Here is a 15,613-nt window from a genome sequence, read left to right as displayed (position 1 = left end):
CTTGACCACGTGATGGAAACGTGTGCGCGCATACCATCACGCGTTTACAATTTCAATATTTTTCTTATTTGAAACTTTTTTTTTTTTTTTCAAGTTTTCGTAAGCAATGGATTTTTGTCATTACATTTTTACATAACATTTTTACAAAATAAGTATGCAAGAATCTGCTCTGATATGTACTTATAGATTGATATATCATTTAAGCCTATGACATATTGGCCCATCTATTTCAAAACATATATCCAGTATTTGTTCATCTACCTTATATAATCTGATAATGAGGGAAAATGAAAAGAGCAGGTAATAAGAAGAAAAACACACAACAAGTCATTTGTCTTGATTTATTGAAATGTATGAAAAATTGATGAAAAATACATCAAGTGGACATGCGATTAATTTGCAGAGCACCATGTAAAAGCATTGTGGAAAATCTTGAGCCACGGTGATGTTTGATTAGTCCAGGAGGGTGGAACATAAGGCCACTGCCACATTTGAGTACATCTCTCTGGATGTGGCATCATTGCCAAGTGTCGTCCATTTGGCGAACAGATGGCTGCAATACCATCTAAACTGCCATTTGGATTGAGTGGATAAGTTTCAGTTGGATTACCATCATCATCGACATATTTAATTGGTAAGCATTGATTTTCTCTGAGTTGATTGAGAATATAATTATTGCGGAATGTGAATCTTCCTTCACCGTGTGCCACCCAAACACCCATAACAGTATTCTCCATGTCTTTCAACATGATAGCTGGAGATTTTTCAATTTTCACGGATGCCCATCGGCATTCAAATCGTTCAGAGTCATTGTGATCTAGTACAATGTTAGGTTGCTGATTAGGAGTAGAGTCATTGAGACAGCCAATCCATCCGAGTAGACTCATTAATTGACAACCATTACAGACACCCAAACTAAATGTATCATTTCGATCAACAAATGCATCAAGCTGTTTACGTAGAGTAGGTTGAAATAGTAGAGTAGCTGCCCAACCCTTGGCTGAACCAAGAACATCGGCATAGCTGAATCCACCCGGAAATATAATACCTCTAAATCTATCGAGTGTCATTTTATTTTCAAGTAGATCCTGCATTGTAATATCCCATACTTGAAAGCCAACTTGTTTAAGAGATGCAATCATTTCTCTGTCGCCATTTATTCCTTCTTCGCGAATAACAGCGACAGGTATTTTAGAGCTGATGAATAATGACTCGAGTTTCGGTAATGAGGGAATGTCTGGATTGAATGTCAGCGTGTACATTGGAGTTTTACGATTTTTTAATAATTTGAATTCATCCTCAGCACATTTGATATTAGTTTGACGACGTTCAAGTTGATAACTGGTTTCTTCCCAGATTGACATCAGTGAGATGACAGTCGATTTAACATGTATTTTGTCATTGACTGAAATAATAATATCAGAATTGAGACCGAGACCAGAGGACTGGCCAATCTTGTATATTGGTGCATGTAATTTTTCAAATGTATTCATTACTTCATCAACATCATTTTCATCGACTTCCAATATCCATCCAACTTCCTCGGCAAATAGTATTTCGATGGGTGAATTATAATTTTCATGTTTATGCAAAATATTTACATTAATTCCCGATATTCCAGCGAATGACATTTCAAGTAGGCAGGTAATTAGGCCACCATCACTAATATCATGACCAGCTAGAATTTTGTCCTTTTCAATTAAAGCTTGTGTTGCTTGAAAGGCATTGACAATACTTTGGGGATCTTCAACATCAGGTGTTGAATTACCAAGTTGACCGTACACTTGAGCCAATGATGTACCACCAATTCTATTATGGCCTTTAGATAAATCAACAAATAGAAGAGAGCCAATTTTACCCTTGGCTGGAGATTTCAAATCAGGTGTTATAACAGCCCCTATATCTGGACATGGTGCATAGCAAGATATGACAAGTGTACCCGGTGATTTAACAATTTCACTGCCAACTCTAGCTGCCATACTCAATGAATCTTTTCCCCCATCAATGGCAATGCCCAATTGTTTCATCAATTGGCACATTGCTTTGCAGGCCTCATAGAGTCCAGCACCTTCACCACGTAGTTTTGCTGGCCACATCCAATTTCCACTGCATTTAATATCTCTGATGTCAGTAATTTTGGCAAAAACAATGTTAGTAATTGCTTCAGCAACAGTCATTCGTGCACCAGCAGCAACATTAATCAGACCCTTTATTGGTTGTTCACCAATTGACGATGCTATTCCAACATTTGAAAAATGAGAAATTGCTGTGACAGCAACATCAGCTAGCGGAGTATGAAGTGGTCCAATACACTGTTGTTGAGCAATCAAACCCGTAACACATCTATCCACCTTATTAGTCAGATATCTTTTACTAGCAACTGAGGGTAATCGTAAAACTCGCTCCAAGGCAGCATCAACTGTCAAATTATTTGGCAAAATCAGTGGCTCATTATGCAATTGTTCTCTCTGCAATTGGAATATCTTTTGTGGCATTTTACCAAGTATAAATTCAAGGTCAAGATCAACTGGATGCCTAATCATATTATTATCATCATCAACATGATCATTCAAGTATTTACTAGAATTGGGATGATCTTCCTCTGATAAGATGATTTTACCAGAACCAGTGACAGTGCCAACAAAATTAATAGGACATTTTTCACGTGCAGCAATTTTCTTCAAAAGATGAGTGTCTTTTTTATGGCATAGAATGGCATTATTCTCTTGATACTCAGCGCCCCATAATTCCATGGTACTGATACTAGGATCGCCCAATTCAAAATTTTTCGTAAATATTACAGCTCCGGCAGGTTCAACAATCTCCTTCAAAACATTACCATTACCTCCAGCTCCTTGATCATGAATACTCAAAATTGGATTATTTTCAGCCATTTCTGTGCAGGCACGTACAAAACGATTCAATTTTTGTTCCATTTCCGGATCACCCCTCTGGACTGCTCCAAAATCAAGTTCACAAGCATTATCACCTTGTACTGCAATTGAACTTGCTGAGCCACCACCAACTCCTATTCGGTACACTGCTCCACCAATTTTCACCACTTCCATACCTTTTTCAGGTTTCAATTTTTCAATCATATTACCATCAACTGTCCCCAATCCTCCGCTAAACATTATTGGCTTTATCCATTCTTTTCTTGTTCCTCGTTTTTTATCTGTCATACCAAAAGTTCGAGCGAAACCACAAATTACTGGCTCACCAAATTTATTTCCATAATCAGAGGCTCCATTACTTGCTTCTATAATTATCTCGATTGGACTTGCCATATTGCTAGGATAAATATCATCTTTGTTTAACACTTCCCAGGGTAGCTGATAATCAGGAATATGAAGATTTCCAACAGAATAACCGGCAGTACCAGCAATATAGTATCCACCTCTTCCGCAACCTTGAATATCTCGTAGACGACCTCCAGTTCCTGTTGTTGCTCCACTAAATGGAGCAACACCAGTAGGAAAATTGTGCGTTTCCGCAGTAAAAATAAGGTGTTTCTTGATATTTTTCAATGTCAATTCACTGCAAATGTCTGTTGCATTTGGCACTAATACATCAACACTGAAACCTTCGATGGCGCTACTATTATCGGCAAACTTTATCACGTTGTTTGAATTTGAATGATTTTGCGTATCAGTAATCATATCGAAAAGTGTTTTTTCCTCTTCTTTGCCATCAATCAACATTTTCCCTTTGAAGAACCAATGGCGACTGTGCTCGCTATTCGATTGAGCCAAATCGAAACATTCGACACTCGTTGGATTGCGTTTCAATCTATCTTTGAACAAATTTGTGTAGAAATCTAAATCCCAATTGTCGAAGGCAAGACCTAAAATTAAACTCAACTAAATAAATATATTCAATCATTACTGTTGAATATATTTTTTTAATGCAGTGTTACAAAAAAATAATCACCAAGTTTTGAATTGACATCCTCAAGTGCCGATCTTCCATTATGCAAAATATCTACTTCGAACCAGCTTTCCGGTCTAAATCCATGATCAAATGATTCAAGTGGTTTTAAGTATCGACATTCTGTCATTCTGTCATGAAGTACATTTACAATCTGTTTAATCAATATATATATATAGATATCAACTTTCATCTATTCATAAATTTATATATAATAAATAAAAACAACCATGTTATTATGATTTTAAAAATTACTCACCGCGTTTTCACATGTTTTGTCTATTTTTCCATGACATTTGATGAAATATCTCGTGGATACTTCTAATCTGGTAATGCTCCTGAGTTCAAGGGATTTACAAATCGATACTGCATTGCTTGAAAATGGTGTGGAGAAATTCAATCTGAAAATAGTAGTACAATGCATAATATGTTGTTTTTAAGAAGGTAATAAGGAATAGAAAAGAAAAAAAAAGAAAAAAATATCATACACACATACCGTGGTCCAATTTCAATGATTATATGGCAATCCGATTGCTCTACAAAGCTCGATGTATTGATATTTTGCAATTGGAAGGGTGGACTGAGTATCCACGTGAGCTGATTAATTTCATCTTTTGACAATTGCAGTGTACTTTCCACATAATAACATAATTCAGTTTCTACAGTAGCAACGAGACTCGATATCGCAGTCACGGCATTAATTTTATTAGTTAACTGACCCGACAAGAGTCCAGGACTCTTGTAAAATCGTTGAATTACCATGCTGGATATTGTGTCACGTGGCGATTATAATTAATAATATTAACACGCCTCACTCTGATTTAGAACACTAATCAAAAATAATACAATACAAGCTATTGAACGCGCTGGATTGAGTTCTCTCAATATGAGAGCTAGAATAAACAGCACACTACAGTTTTAATTACGTTCGAACACGATAAACAATATTAAATGATGAAAGAGTTGAGAGGTCAGATTTGCCAATCTTCTTATCACGAAAAATAAGTATTTTTCCTAATGCACGTATATTCTAAGATTTTAATGTTGAAACATGTTAGCCATCAATAGATTCTTTTGACTATTTTTTCATTCTCTACTTTAATAAAATGTGTTGTACAAAATTGTATAAAAGTTTGCTATATATATTTTCTGTTTCCCATTATGTGTAAGAGAATTACGTCAGCCGCGTGTCCCATCTTCCATAGAAGATATTGTGGTGGTGTGGATTCTTGACGCACGTGAACGGCCCTATTCAAAATACGGTACTATATATATATATATATATATATATATATGTATACTATGTCAAAGAGGGAGAAAGACAATTGGCAAGACATGCTGCTGCTATATGTATACCAAATTTTTTCTATCGAAATTATTGAAGATAATTTAAATGATGATTCATCACTGATACTCATGGATTCGTAATTTTACAAATTAATAGAAAAATTCAACGCGGTAGGGGCCTATCATAATCCATTGCTTTTGGGTTCTATTTTATTGATTATAATAATATAATAATAATAATGTCCAATATTGAAAAATCATTGGTATTTGTCATTGTATATTGAGTAAATGAGAATTCAATGAGTTATGTGCATCAAAGTGACCAAGTTTGTGGGTTTGCAATAAAAAATGTTCTATAGAGAGAAGATTTCATGACATTGAGTATTGAATGTATTGAAAAAAATTCAATGATATCGATGATTATTAATAAGTGAATACCATGCTGCAGAAGGGAATGCATGCTAAAAAAAAGGGAATGTGTGTGATCTAGTCTAGTTATAAAATACACGACTATGGTGCGCTTGACTTGAATAAACCCGCTTAAACTACCAATGATCATCGCCTACACATGCAGCAGACGACATTTTGTAAAATTGAGTATTATTCCAAGCGTCAACGTTAAGCTCTCTGGCGGCTACTAACCTCAGCTGACTGGGGCCTCATGGCCAATGAGAGATTAGGGATACTCTTGACTGACCAATGGCAGATCCTAGTCAGTTAAGGCTAGTAGGAAAGATATTGTGTTGGCGAACTGTACATCCCTTTCCGTTTCCATTTTATTATTTCTTCTCGCCTCGCTGACCCCAAGTGCCCACAGTCCTCCACTCCTCCTTGGAACACCTCGCGTTGCCCCCTCGTAATTCTACACCTGCACAGGAGCCGTTATTGTCGATTAATACGTGCAACAGAGTAAGTTCATTTTTAAATATATTCTCATGAATTTTTTGACATTAGAAAATATATTGCACACTAATTCTCACTATGTATTTGTATGTTTGGTACAATTAACGCCGTGAGTTGCCCGGCGAGGGTAATGAATTAAGCCCGAGAGAAGTTGAATAGTTTGAGGGAAAATGTGATTTGAGATTTTTTCTAGTACCAGCAACAGCCATCGTGGTCTTTCACTTAACCTTGCGTTATTATTGTCCGTCCGTCCGTAAATTGTGTTATTTGCATTTTTAATTAATAATAAGAAATCATTTTCGAGCTATTTGGAATAATAATAATAATAATGATACACAGGGATATTTGGTTTTTTTAATAATAATTTTTTTTCCCCACATTATTTGTCATTTCAGAAGGTTATTGTATGAGTCAGAAAATTGAAAAGCCAGTACTATCAGGTCAACGTATAAAGACCAGAAAGAGAGATGAAAAAGAAAAATATGATCCAACTGGATTCAGAGATGCCATTCTACTGGGTTTGGAAAAGGCTGGTAACGATCTAGAGGCGGTTTCCAAGTATCTCGACACCGCAGGTTCAAAACTCGACTATCGTCGTTATGGTGAAGCATTATTTGACATTCTCATTGCCGGGGGTCTCCTTGTACCGGGCGGCTCCATTGCTTCAGACGGTGATAAACTTGTCAAGACTAAAGCCTGTGTATTCGAACAACCAGAGGACATGGAGTCGTTGAAGAATTATGAACAAGTTTTTATAAAGTTGATGCGTCGTTACAAATACTTGGAGAAAATGTTCGAGGAGGAGATGAAAAAAGTACTAGTATTTATCAAGGGCTTCAGCCCTCAAGAGAGGAAAAAATTGGCTAGGATGACAGCTCTGTGGATATCAAATGGTTCAGTTCCACCAACTGTTCTCTCTGTACTCATTAATGAACATCTCGTTAAAGATAATCTTGCCCTTGACTTTCTTCTCGAAGTATTTGTAACATGGAAAAATGAGAAAGGATTACCAAGTTTAATGACTGCACTGAAGCGTGGTGGGATTGAAGGTAAAATGATGGAATTTGTACCGCCTAATAAGAGGACTGAAGAGTATTTCCGTTCAACTTTTGAGACGGTCGGACTGGCTGATATCGTTAAACTCCACAAAGCTCAGGCAAGTCAAGAAGCAAAGCGTGATCTCCAACAGCTTCTTATTGATGACTTGGCTGATAATCGACCCATCAAAGACATTGTCCTTGATCTCAAAGAAATGGCAGTCAAGAGTTGTATTCCCGAACACGAAGTCATAGGTCTCATTTGGGGAGTTGTTATGAGCCAAGCTGAATGGAATAAGAAGGAAGAACTCGTTGCTGAACAAGCCCTTAAGCATTTGAAAATTTATACACCACTTTTCGGCGCATTCACTACCACTGCCAGATCCGAACTCGCTCTTATACTCAAGGTTCAAGAGTTTTGCTATGAGAATATGAATTTCATGAAAGTCTTCCAAAAAATTGTCCTGCTCTTCTACAAAAGTAATTTCATTTTAATTTATTATAAATTATAAATTCATCTTGCATTCATAACCATATTGTCATTTATTCATCTTGAATTTTTTCAGAGGACGTTATTTCGGAGGCGGTAATAATGAAGTGGTACAAGGAGGGACATTCGCTCAAAGGCAAAATGCTGTTTTTGGACCAAATGAAAAAATTCGTCGAGTGGCTGCAAAATGCCGAGGAGGAATCTGAATCGGGTGAAGACGAAGACTAAAGTAGGTTCTTCTTCACCTCTCCCCCTCATTCCTACTACTTAACAATGTGAATCTAAAGAGAGACAATTTATCATTAAAACAAAAAATAATGCTAATAAATTGTGCGATGCGAGCAAGCGAAAGAAAACATTTTTTTTTTTTCAATTGAATGATGAAAATTTTCGTTGTCTTCATTTTCAAAATGATGAATTTCAGCATTCTCCTCTCTAGATACCTCCAAGAGTGCATATTTCGATACAAATAATGATTTTAAAAAATGTCAAAATAATCCTGTCCGAAATTTGTTTCAAAATGAGTAATTGCCGACGGAAAATCAATAAAAAACAAATAATTGACAAGTATGCATGGGTGATGGGTGAATTAATTAAAGAGTAAATAAAACAAAAAAATAAATGAGTAAATAGAAAAAATGCCAATTGTACAATTACACAATTCCCTAACAGAAAATACTGTGAACAATAAAAAAAAATGAAGATAACAACTGAAATTGTATACATACACGAGTAATAAATTAAATCAATTTACAAAAACGAGGACTAAATTGATTACGAATGGCAGAAAAGCATTATGTGAAACCACAGTATGATCATTTTCCCGCGCCAATATCAATTGTAAATTTTTCACATAACAACAACAATAATAATAATAATAACAACAATTATTATAATGATAATAATAAGAGGGAGAAGAAATATTTTGTGCTATACTTTTATAAACTCGGCTACAAAATATATACAGATATAAACTGTTTAAAATGCGCTCACTCAATGTGTGTTTCTTTGAGTCATTATTTTCATTGGCAACAATTCAATTTTTTATTACTAGTTGCATTTATATTTATAATCTCTCATATCAGCAATCTTTTGCTTCTCAATAACATTTTTTCCATTCATAAAGGGTACAAGTTTCTCGGGAATTTGTATCTTACCATCTTTAGTTTGAAAATTTTCACAAATGGCAATTATAGTACGAGGTATAGCGCACGCTGTTCCATTCAACGTATGAACATATTTAGATTCACCATTTACAGTTCTATATTTAATATTAAGTCTCCTTGATTGATAATCCGTACAGTTACTGCAACTCGATAATTCACCAAAAGCTTCCCGGCCTGGTAACCAGCCTTCAATATCGAATTTTCTGAATAAAAAAAATTAATAAATAAATTCACTATTTTCAATTATTATGGTTTCCAATAGATGATAATGATGATGAATTTTGTGACAATACAAGTACTCTCACCTATAGGCTGGAGCGCCCAAATCGTGAGATGGCATGTCTATTATTTTGAAAGGCAATTCCAATTCTGTGAACAGTCGTTCCTGAATTTCAGTCAGCTCTTTGAAAATATTATCTGATTCACATTCTTTTGTGCAGGCAAACATCTCCACTTTGGTAAATTGATGAACCCTATTAAAGTGTTAAAATTTCAATTAGATGTATACAACTTGAAATATGTATCAATGGATTGGCACTGATCAATATATACCTATAAATTCCCTGTTCTTCAGCAGAATTTGATATTTCGGCTCTGAAGCAGCGGCTAACTGCCGCCAATTTGAGGGGTAAGTTGTTTTCAAAGTCAATATTTGAATTGATGAGTTTTGTTGCCAAGGCCATTTCAGCTGTTCCCGACAAACTGAGATCATCTCCATACAAGTCATCGAGTGAATAAATAAGAGTTCGTTCACCATCCACAATCATGCCACATTTTTCAATGACTTGTGTTGGTAATACATCTGGCACTGATATTAATTTAAAACCATTATGCATAAGTCTGCGAATGCTGTATTGAATCAAAGCTTCCTCCAATTGAGCAACATCTCCCAATAATATGTAACTTTTATCTCCAGCTATTGGGCCCAAATCTTCCATTCGTAATAATTTCAATGATTTTGCCAATTCAATAAATGTTTTTTGTTTGAAATCATGCCTTGTCGAATACTTTGTACATTCTTTTATAATTTTGCCTTCGTTTCCATACTCCAATACCTTTGGAAATGTAAAATTTGGTATTTTATTGAGCTCTTTAGCCAACTCAATTGTTCTTTCCATTTTGTCAACTGTGGAATTATTCGTGGAGAGTTGCAAAATTTTATCCACATCACCAATACCCTTTCTACATTTTATATTCATTGCAATAGCTTCACGATTCTTTGAATCGCACAATAAGTCAGTGTTGAAATTTGTCTCCGGTATACTGAGCTTGGATGATGATATTATACGCGGCTCTTTTCTATTACGCTGTGAAAAATTCATTAATTTTTATACCCGAATCCTGTTCTCTTTCTACTTCTTCTTCTTCGAGTAATAATAATAATAATAGTCATGCTTAAAAAGATAATCTCTCACCACGAAATGCATTAAATTCCTCTTAAAGGCCATGTTATCAATAATTATTTCCAACTATTACGCCAAGTGTGTACTGCATACCATGCATACGAACTATATAACGTGAACCTAACCTGAAATTGAAAAACCACAATTACACAGACCATTGCTAATGGATAATCCTACAGTAATAATCCCTTTTCCATTCATTTAATATAATGATATTTTGTCAGTCGACTACAAACATGAGTGTAACAAGTATTGAACAAGATGACTCTGTTGATGGCAAGAAGTACATGTCAGCTTACCAAAGTTTGACATTCAATTTAGCCCGACAATGTGAAAATAATTCTGATGGCTCGAGGATTACTTTGGGTTTTAAATACCTCAACAATCGATCGCTGTGAGTATATCATTTCTTTTCTTGCAAGAATTTATGTGTCGAATTGAAAATTTTTTATTCTAAAAGCTGCATTGTTTTTCTATTTTTAACACAGATCGAGTGACTTTACAATGACCCTTTTAAAAAGAAATCTCGAGGAATATGCAGGGCGAATGCAAAATGAGCAGAAACGACTAGGAAATGAGGAAAAAATAATATCGACAAGACTGCTATTCAAATCAGGACTCAAAAATGGGGAAAATGAATTAATCAATCTTGTAGAGCCCTTGCCATGTGGAAAAGAACAAATGAAACATTGCAAAGACAGTTGGTTTTCCTACTTATTAGACAGAGATATCAAGAAAGTCATCCAAAACATTGATAGAACTGATGATGGTTTCAATCAACAGCAGCATCATTTCAATAAAATTGAACACTACGCTCCTGGTGATATGTCAAAATATGACAAACGTAAGAAATGGATAAATGCCACAAAATCTCCATCCATCAGTGACGGTGACCTCAATTGTCATATACAACATGATGAAATAAATAGGACTAACAGTAATAATTTGGGCATTTTTCGAACAGCTAATGTTATTCATCAAATTAACGATAAAAATATTGATAAATTGAAAAGGAAAAATTCAATTAATAATCAGTTTGTGTGTCCTATCAAGAGAGATAATAATAAGCGTCCTGAAACTGATAATGCAATTAAAGTAGAAGTAGGCAGTGGTGATGGTGATGAGAGATTGAAAAATATTGATGAGAAAATGATTGAATTAATAAGAAATGAGATAATGGACGGTGGAACTACTGTTGAATGGGAGGATGTTGCTGGTTTGGAGGGAGTTAAAAAAGTTATCAAGGAGATTGTTGTTTTTCCGATGCTCCGGCCAGATATATTCACTGGTCTTCGTCGTCCTCCAAAAGGAATTTTGCTATTCGGCCCACCTGGAACTGGGAAAACACTAATTGGCAAATGCGTGGCTTCCCAGAGTAAATCAACATTTTTCTCAATATCAGCTAGTTCATTAACATCAAAATGGGTGGGAGAAGGTGAGAAAATGGTGAGAGCATTATTTGCTGTTGCAAAGGTTCATCAACCATCTGTTGTTTTCATCGATGAAATTGATTCATTATTGACACAACGTTCTGAAACTGAACACGAAAGCTCAAGGAGGATAAAGACGGAATTTCTAGTGCAACTTGATGGAGCTACGACGGGTGATGATGATAGAGTTCTCGTTATTGGGGCTACCAACCGACCTCAAGAGTTGGATGAAGCTGCTAGACGAAGATTCGTCAAGAGACTTTATATTCCCCTTCCAGAAAGCAATGCCAGAAGACAGATTGTTGAAAATCTTTTGAGAAATGAACGCCACAATCTAACTCAATCGGATGTTATCAATATCGCTCAACTAACACAAGATTATTCTGGAGCTGATATGGCCAATCTGTGTAAAGAAGCCAGTATGGGACCTATAAGGAGCATTCCATTTGATCAACTTGAGAATATTCATAAAGACAGTGTGAGGTGTGTTACCCTTGAAGACTTTCAGCAAGCTATCACTTTAGTAAGACCTAGCGTTTCACAGGCTGATTTAAATCTTTATATTCAGTGGGATCAAACATTTGGAAGTGGAACGGCTGGTACTACTCCAACATAAATCACAGTTCCTCACAACAATATTTATTCTTATAACTATTATCTCCACTTTTACAATAAATTTTATAGGTACATAGATAAATTTTCAAAAGCAATTGTGGATGAGTTTCTCATAAAATTAGACAATTTTCTCCTCCCCCACGCTTTGTTTTGTTTCTCTTTTCATATATCACAGAAAGTATACACAATGAGGAGTGAGGGGCTATAAGTATACCTGAATATTATCAAGTTGTACATCAATTTTAATTTCACCATTTTTCCAATAAACAGGCACAAATTTTCCACTTGTCATTCAAACATTATCAAAGAGCTAAAATACACACTAAAAATGATGTTTGGATTACTTTGACATCTCTCATCTCTAGAATATGAGGAATTATTAACATTGTATATGTTCAGGTCACATGGCAATACACGGCAATAATTGATACTTGATAATATCATTACATTTTTTATAAAGAAAAGATGTGAATTTTTCACATACTTCGATCGTTAACGATCCAAAAACATTCAACAAAAAATTTACATTATTGGTAAATTGTACAGGATTCATTAAAATCCCCACACTTAGCAGTTATTGTGATTGATATTGTAGAATTTAATTCTCAAAATACCAGAAACATTTATGCACGAGTTATTCTATAAATATAAGAATTTTTTTTTTTTTTGGCACAATCAGACAGAGAATCACAGATGGAATAATTGTATTTATATACAGGTAGATTATATGAGAGGATTGATTTTAATTATTAAAAATTCAAATTTCATCAGATCTTACGATGCTTGAGAATGAGCCCTCTGTAATATTATAGAGATTATGGAAGCCTTGATTTATTTGGCAAAGAAAATTTTGGCGTTTTGTCATCATATCAACATTAATGTTAATGAGTATTATCCTTTATGAATCTAAAATAATATTTCTCCACAGAAAGTGTTAGGTCCAAGAGTTGTTATGGGGTAGTTAATTAACAGAAAATTAATATTACCGATTGAATTTATAATTTAACTCATTATACGCCAATTGGGCAGTACATCGGCCATCGAAGTTGAGAAATATGATGAAACATTGTAAACAACCGTTTCACCACCAGCCAAGATAGCTGCAAAAGATCCATAAGTGCCGTAATCAATAATACTGTGATTGCAAGCAGCTAATACTGCTAAATCTTTGCCCACTCCCCGTGCCTCTATATCAGAAATGAAAGTTATTTTATGAGTATTGCTACGTAAATTATATCTACACCACCTGATTGAATCACTCGCAACAATAAATAAGACATTGTCATATTTTCTATTAAAATACTCCATGGCAGATAGATAGTAGCGAACTGGAGCTGGTCGAACTTTTAATTTTTGCCATAAGTAATCCACATAGTCTGTTCTTCGCACATGAATGCCAACAAAAGTTGGTGTACTTTTGTTGAATGTTGTGGCAACATCAGCTAAACGCATTTCTGCATATTTTTTTAATGATGGTTTCAAGGTAAATTCCCTTCGAACATCATCAAGCCACATTAGAATCAAACTCCAGTATGCCGCATGTCTAGAAATTTAATAAATTAATATAAATTATGAAAATAATCAAAATAAGTTTAAAATTACTCCATTACCTTGGAATGATAATATTTTGTTCAGTACTATTCCATTGAGTCAAAGAATTGACAACTTGGCCAATATCCAAAGTGCATCTGCCAATGTAACTCAATGGCGGTATACTGAGATTATCGAAATATTGCTGTAATGTTTTTAAAATGCATCTTGGCATAAATGGTTCGAGTCCAGTTCTCCTAGCTGTTGCCCAAACCGATGCATATTCCCAAATTTGATTTCCCAAACGACCACCCTGGACAGCAGATACAATACCATATTTGGGACAAGGATTCCTCCATTCAATTGGCATTTTTATGTACTTGACATTGCCCCGGCACAATGCTTGTTCATAAATTGATATTTTTGTGTGTCTCATCGGTGGATTGGAGGTATACATTGGAAACAAGAAGACGTGGATGCCCCATACAACGACAAGTGCCAGTATTATAGCACTAGCAAGTATGTGCTGCTGCATATGAGTCATCTTTTTTTCTATTTTCTCTCCTTTCCTGTTATTTGGTTTGTGTTTGTCTTATTCTCTCAAGACACCCGTTCATTTATCCATTTATTCTCCATTTGCCTTTTATCAATACTAACTATATTCATGGAGTTGATACTCCAACATGTTGATTTCTACATTTCAATTAATAATTCTCCATCTCACAGGCTCTATTTTTTTGTGTTTTTCTTTTATTGTTAATAGTTATCCTCCAGAATGGCCTTTCCAGTTGAGTTCACGTAGAATGGCTTAATTAATTACTTACTTAATTATTGGACACACATTGTAAATGCTTATTATTTTGAACGTATATAGTATGATCGATTGAAGTAGTCAATAAGCAGAGGAAGCTTCACTAAATGCAAGTCGTGTGTATAAATTATGCAGGTGCAAATAGCATTGATCAATAACTATATCAGCTCTAAATGCTTAATCATCGTGGAAGATTCATCAATCGAATGCGCTTTTTGTAAAGCAGTTTAGATGTGTGACTTACATATTGAAATGTTCAAAAATTCTGAAAGGGAAAATATGATACCTGAATATGAATCCAACCTATCAATGGTATTTACAACTGAGTATTCTTCTTATTTCATTGTGTGTTGATGATGATACATATGTAGAGCCACTGTAGACATATTATGACATATATATATATATCAACAAAAACTATCCGAGAAATTGTCATTTATGACAATCTGTTTTCCAATGACTACTTGGTCTGTGCGTGTGTAATGCAATATAGAATATAATTATTTTTATGTTTATGAATCCTCTGACTCACAAGCGCAAACCGTACGAAACCGTATCGGTGCGATGGCCGCCAATCACAGGCCACCGCGCGATGTGTTAGTGAGAAATGGTCGCACATTGTCGCGTCAGGACCGTAGAAGTTTTGATAGATAGACACAATAAATAATGAGAGATAAAAGAGAAAAAATGCCAGTGATAAAGAGTCAGTGCAAGGTATAATCTTTCGTGAAATTCAGTCACGAGGGTTACTGCAGTGATAGTTGGACGGAGGGGTTTTCTACCTACCAGTTATTTACCTTTTTTATCATTTAGAGATAAATTACCAGTATTCTACCATTTATATATATACATATCCCTACCACCGCGTAGAAAACTCCGATCCGATCAATTAGCCCCTCATGTATAGATATTCCAAATTTTTATTTTTTTCCTCATTGAAGTAGTTTTGAAGAAAATTGCGAGCTAATAAAAAACATTTGCTAGTTAGTACTTTTTTTAAAATAAATTTTTGAA

The 15,613-nt window shown here is 35.0% G+C and overlaps 6 protein-coding genes and 1 long non-coding RNA gene across 12 annotated transcripts in view; 4 read left to right on the top strand and 3 right to left on the bottom strand.

Annotated features, from left to right (window-relative positions):
- The first annotated feature begins 18 nt into the window (after window positions 1–18).
- Window positions 19–5,089, top strand: LOC114841449. The gene is made up of 3 exons (XR_003783118.1): window positions 19–300; window positions 404–634; window positions 3,328–5,089. It is a non-coding gene; the product is annotated as an uncharacterized LOC114841449 (long non-coding RNA).
- LOC107042550 (phosphoribosylformylglycinamidine synthase) lies at window positions 328–6,130 on the bottom strand. The gene is made up of 5 exons (XM_015263615.2): window positions 5,857–6,130; window positions 4,424–5,175; window positions 4,187–4,328; window positions 3,931–4,081; window positions 328–3,844 (listed from the first exon to the last, which is right to left on the bottom strand). The coding sequence occupies exons 2-5, from the start codon at window positions 4,687–4,689 to the stop codon at window positions 393–395; spliced, it is 4,011 nt and encodes a 1,336-aa protein (XP_015119101.1). The 5' UTR covers window positions 4,690–5,175; window positions 5,857–6,130; the 3' UTR covers window positions 328–392.
- LOC107042562 (protein krasavietz) lies at window positions 5,943–8,634 on the top strand. Its single transcript, XM_015263639.2, has 3 exons — window positions 5,943–6,123; window positions 6,513–7,634; window positions 7,721–8,634. Exons 2-3 carry the CDS (start codon window positions 6,524–6,526, stop codon window positions 7,870–7,872), a joined length of 1,263 nt encoding a protein of 420 aa, XP_015119125.1. The 5' UTR covers window positions 5,943–6,123; window positions 6,513–6,523; the 3' UTR covers window positions 7,873–8,634.
- LOC107042561 (serine--tRNA ligase, chloroplastic/mitochondrial) lies at window positions 8,566–10,743 on the bottom strand. 2 transcript variants are annotated; one of them, XM_015263636.2, is made up of 5 exons: window positions 10,513–10,743; window positions 10,226–10,338; window positions 9,363–10,117; window positions 9,116–9,283; window positions 8,566–9,013 (listed from the first exon to the last, which is right to left on the bottom strand). In XM_015263636.2, the coding sequence occupies exons 2-5, from the start codon at window positions 10,256–10,258 to the stop codon at window positions 8,695–8,697; spliced, it is 1,275 nt and encodes a 424-aa protein (XP_015119122.1). In that variant the 5' UTR covers window positions 10,259–10,338; window positions 10,513–10,743; the 3' UTR covers window positions 8,566–8,694. The 2 variants fall into 2 exon arrangements, with proteins under 2 accessions (XP_015119122.1, XP_015119123.1); XM_015263637.2 differs by having other exon boundaries at window positions 10,591–10,743.
- On the top strand, window positions 10,064–13,477 carry LOC107042557 (fidgetin-like protein 1). The gene is made up of 2 exons (XM_015263630.2): window positions 10,064–10,607; window positions 10,702–13,477. Exons 1-2 carry the CDS (start codon window positions 10,423–10,425, stop codon window positions 12,257–12,259), a joined length of 1,743 nt encoding a protein of 580 aa, XP_015119116.1. The 5' UTR covers window positions 10,064–10,422; the 3' UTR covers window positions 12,260–13,477.
- Window positions 12,267–15,238, bottom strand: LOC107042564 (galactoside 2-alpha-L-fucosyltransferase 2). 3 transcript variants are annotated; one of them, XM_015263647.2, is made up of 3 exons: window positions 14,886–15,233; window positions 13,869–14,595; window positions 12,267–13,801 (listed from the first exon to the last, which is right to left on the bottom strand). In XM_015263647.2, the coding sequence occupies exons 2-3, from the start codon at window positions 14,330–14,332 to the stop codon at window positions 13,261–13,263; spliced, it is 1,005 nt and encodes a 334-aa protein (XP_015119133.1). In that variant the 5' UTR covers window positions 14,333–14,595; window positions 14,886–15,233; the 3' UTR covers window positions 12,267–13,260. The 3 variants fall into 3 exon arrangements, with proteins under 3 accessions (XP_015119133.1, XP_015119132.1, XP_015119134.1); XM_015263648.2 differs by having other exon boundaries at window positions 13,371–13,445; window positions 13,505–13,801; window positions 13,869–15,238; XM_015263646.2 differs by having other exon boundaries at window positions 13,869–15,233.
- LOC107042551 (erythroid differentiation-related factor 1) overlaps window positions 15,161–15,613 on the top strand; it is a 5,339-nt gene continuing 4,886 nt past the window's right edge. For 2 of the 3 annotated variants that reach the window (XM_015263618.2, XM_015263616.2), the window contains exon 1: window positions 15,161–15,313. The gene's annotated coding sequence lies outside the window, so the exon portion shown is untranslated. Of the gene's footprint in view, window positions 15,388–15,613 lie in introns of all 3 variants that reach the window. The other variant, XM_015263617.2, reaches the window with a different exon arrangement.

The sequence above is a fragment of the Diachasma alloeum genome, unplaced genomic scaffold, assembly GCF_001412515.2.
Source record: "Diachasma alloeum isolate Michigan unplaced genomic scaffold, Dall2.0 Dall_scaffold_00494, whole genome shotgun sequence".
NCBI lineage: Eukaryota > Metazoa > Arthropoda > Insecta > Hymenoptera > Braconidae > Diachasma > Diachasma alloeum.
This window is presented reverse-complemented; position numbering and strand designations above follow the sequence as displayed.

Excerpts from the sequence above, each read along its gene's own strand:
- LOC107042550 (XM_015263615.2), bottom strand. The coding sequence starts at position 4,689 with ATGGTAATTCAACGATTTTACAAGAGTCCTGGACTCTTGTCGGGTCAG. Across the intron at positions 4,329-4,423 it reads ATCATTGAAATTGGACCACG|ATTGAATTTCTCCACACCAT; the intron begins GTATGTGTGTAT and ends TACTATTTTCAG. Across the intron at positions 4,082-4,186 it reads ACAAAACATGTGAAAACGCG|ATTGTAAATGTACTTCATGA; the intron begins GTGAGTAATTTT and ends TTGATTAAACAG.
- LOC107042564 (XM_015263646.2), bottom strand. The coding sequence starts at position 14,332 with ATGACTCATATGCAGCAGCACATACTTGCTAGTGCTATAATACTGGCA. Across the intron at positions 13,802-13,868 it reads CAAAATATTATCATTCCAAG|ACATGCGGCATACTGGAGTT; the intron begins GTAATGGAGTAA and ends TTAAATTTCTAG.
- LOC107042562 (XM_015263639.2), top strand. The coding sequence starts at position 6,524 with ATGAGTCAGAAAATTGAAAAGCCAGTACTATCAGGTCAACGTATAAAG. Across the intron at positions 7,635-7,720 it reads TGTCCTGCTCTTCTACAAAA|AGGACGTTATTTCGGAGGCG; the intron begins GTAATTTCATTT and ends GAATTTTTTCAG.
- LOC107042557 (XM_015263630.2), top strand. The coding sequence starts at position 10,423 with ATGATATTTTGTCAGTCGACTACAAACATGAGTGTAACAAGTATTGAA. Across the intron at positions 10,608-10,701 it reads TACCTCAACAATCGATCGCT|ATCGAGTGACTTTACAATGA; the intron begins GTGAGTATATCA and ends TTTTTAACACAG.
- LOC107042561 (XM_015263636.2), bottom strand. The coding sequence starts at position 10,258 with ATGGCCTTTAAGAGGAATTTAATGCATTTCGTG. Across the intron at positions 10,118-10,225 it reads GGAATTTAATGCATTTCGTG|CGTAATAGAAAAGAGCCGCG; the intron begins GTGAGAGATTAT and ends AATTTTTCACAG. Across the intron at positions 9,014-9,115 it reads TTGGGCGCTCCAGCCTATAG|AAAATTCGATATTGAAGGCT; the intron begins GTGAGAGTACTT and ends TTTTTTATTCAG.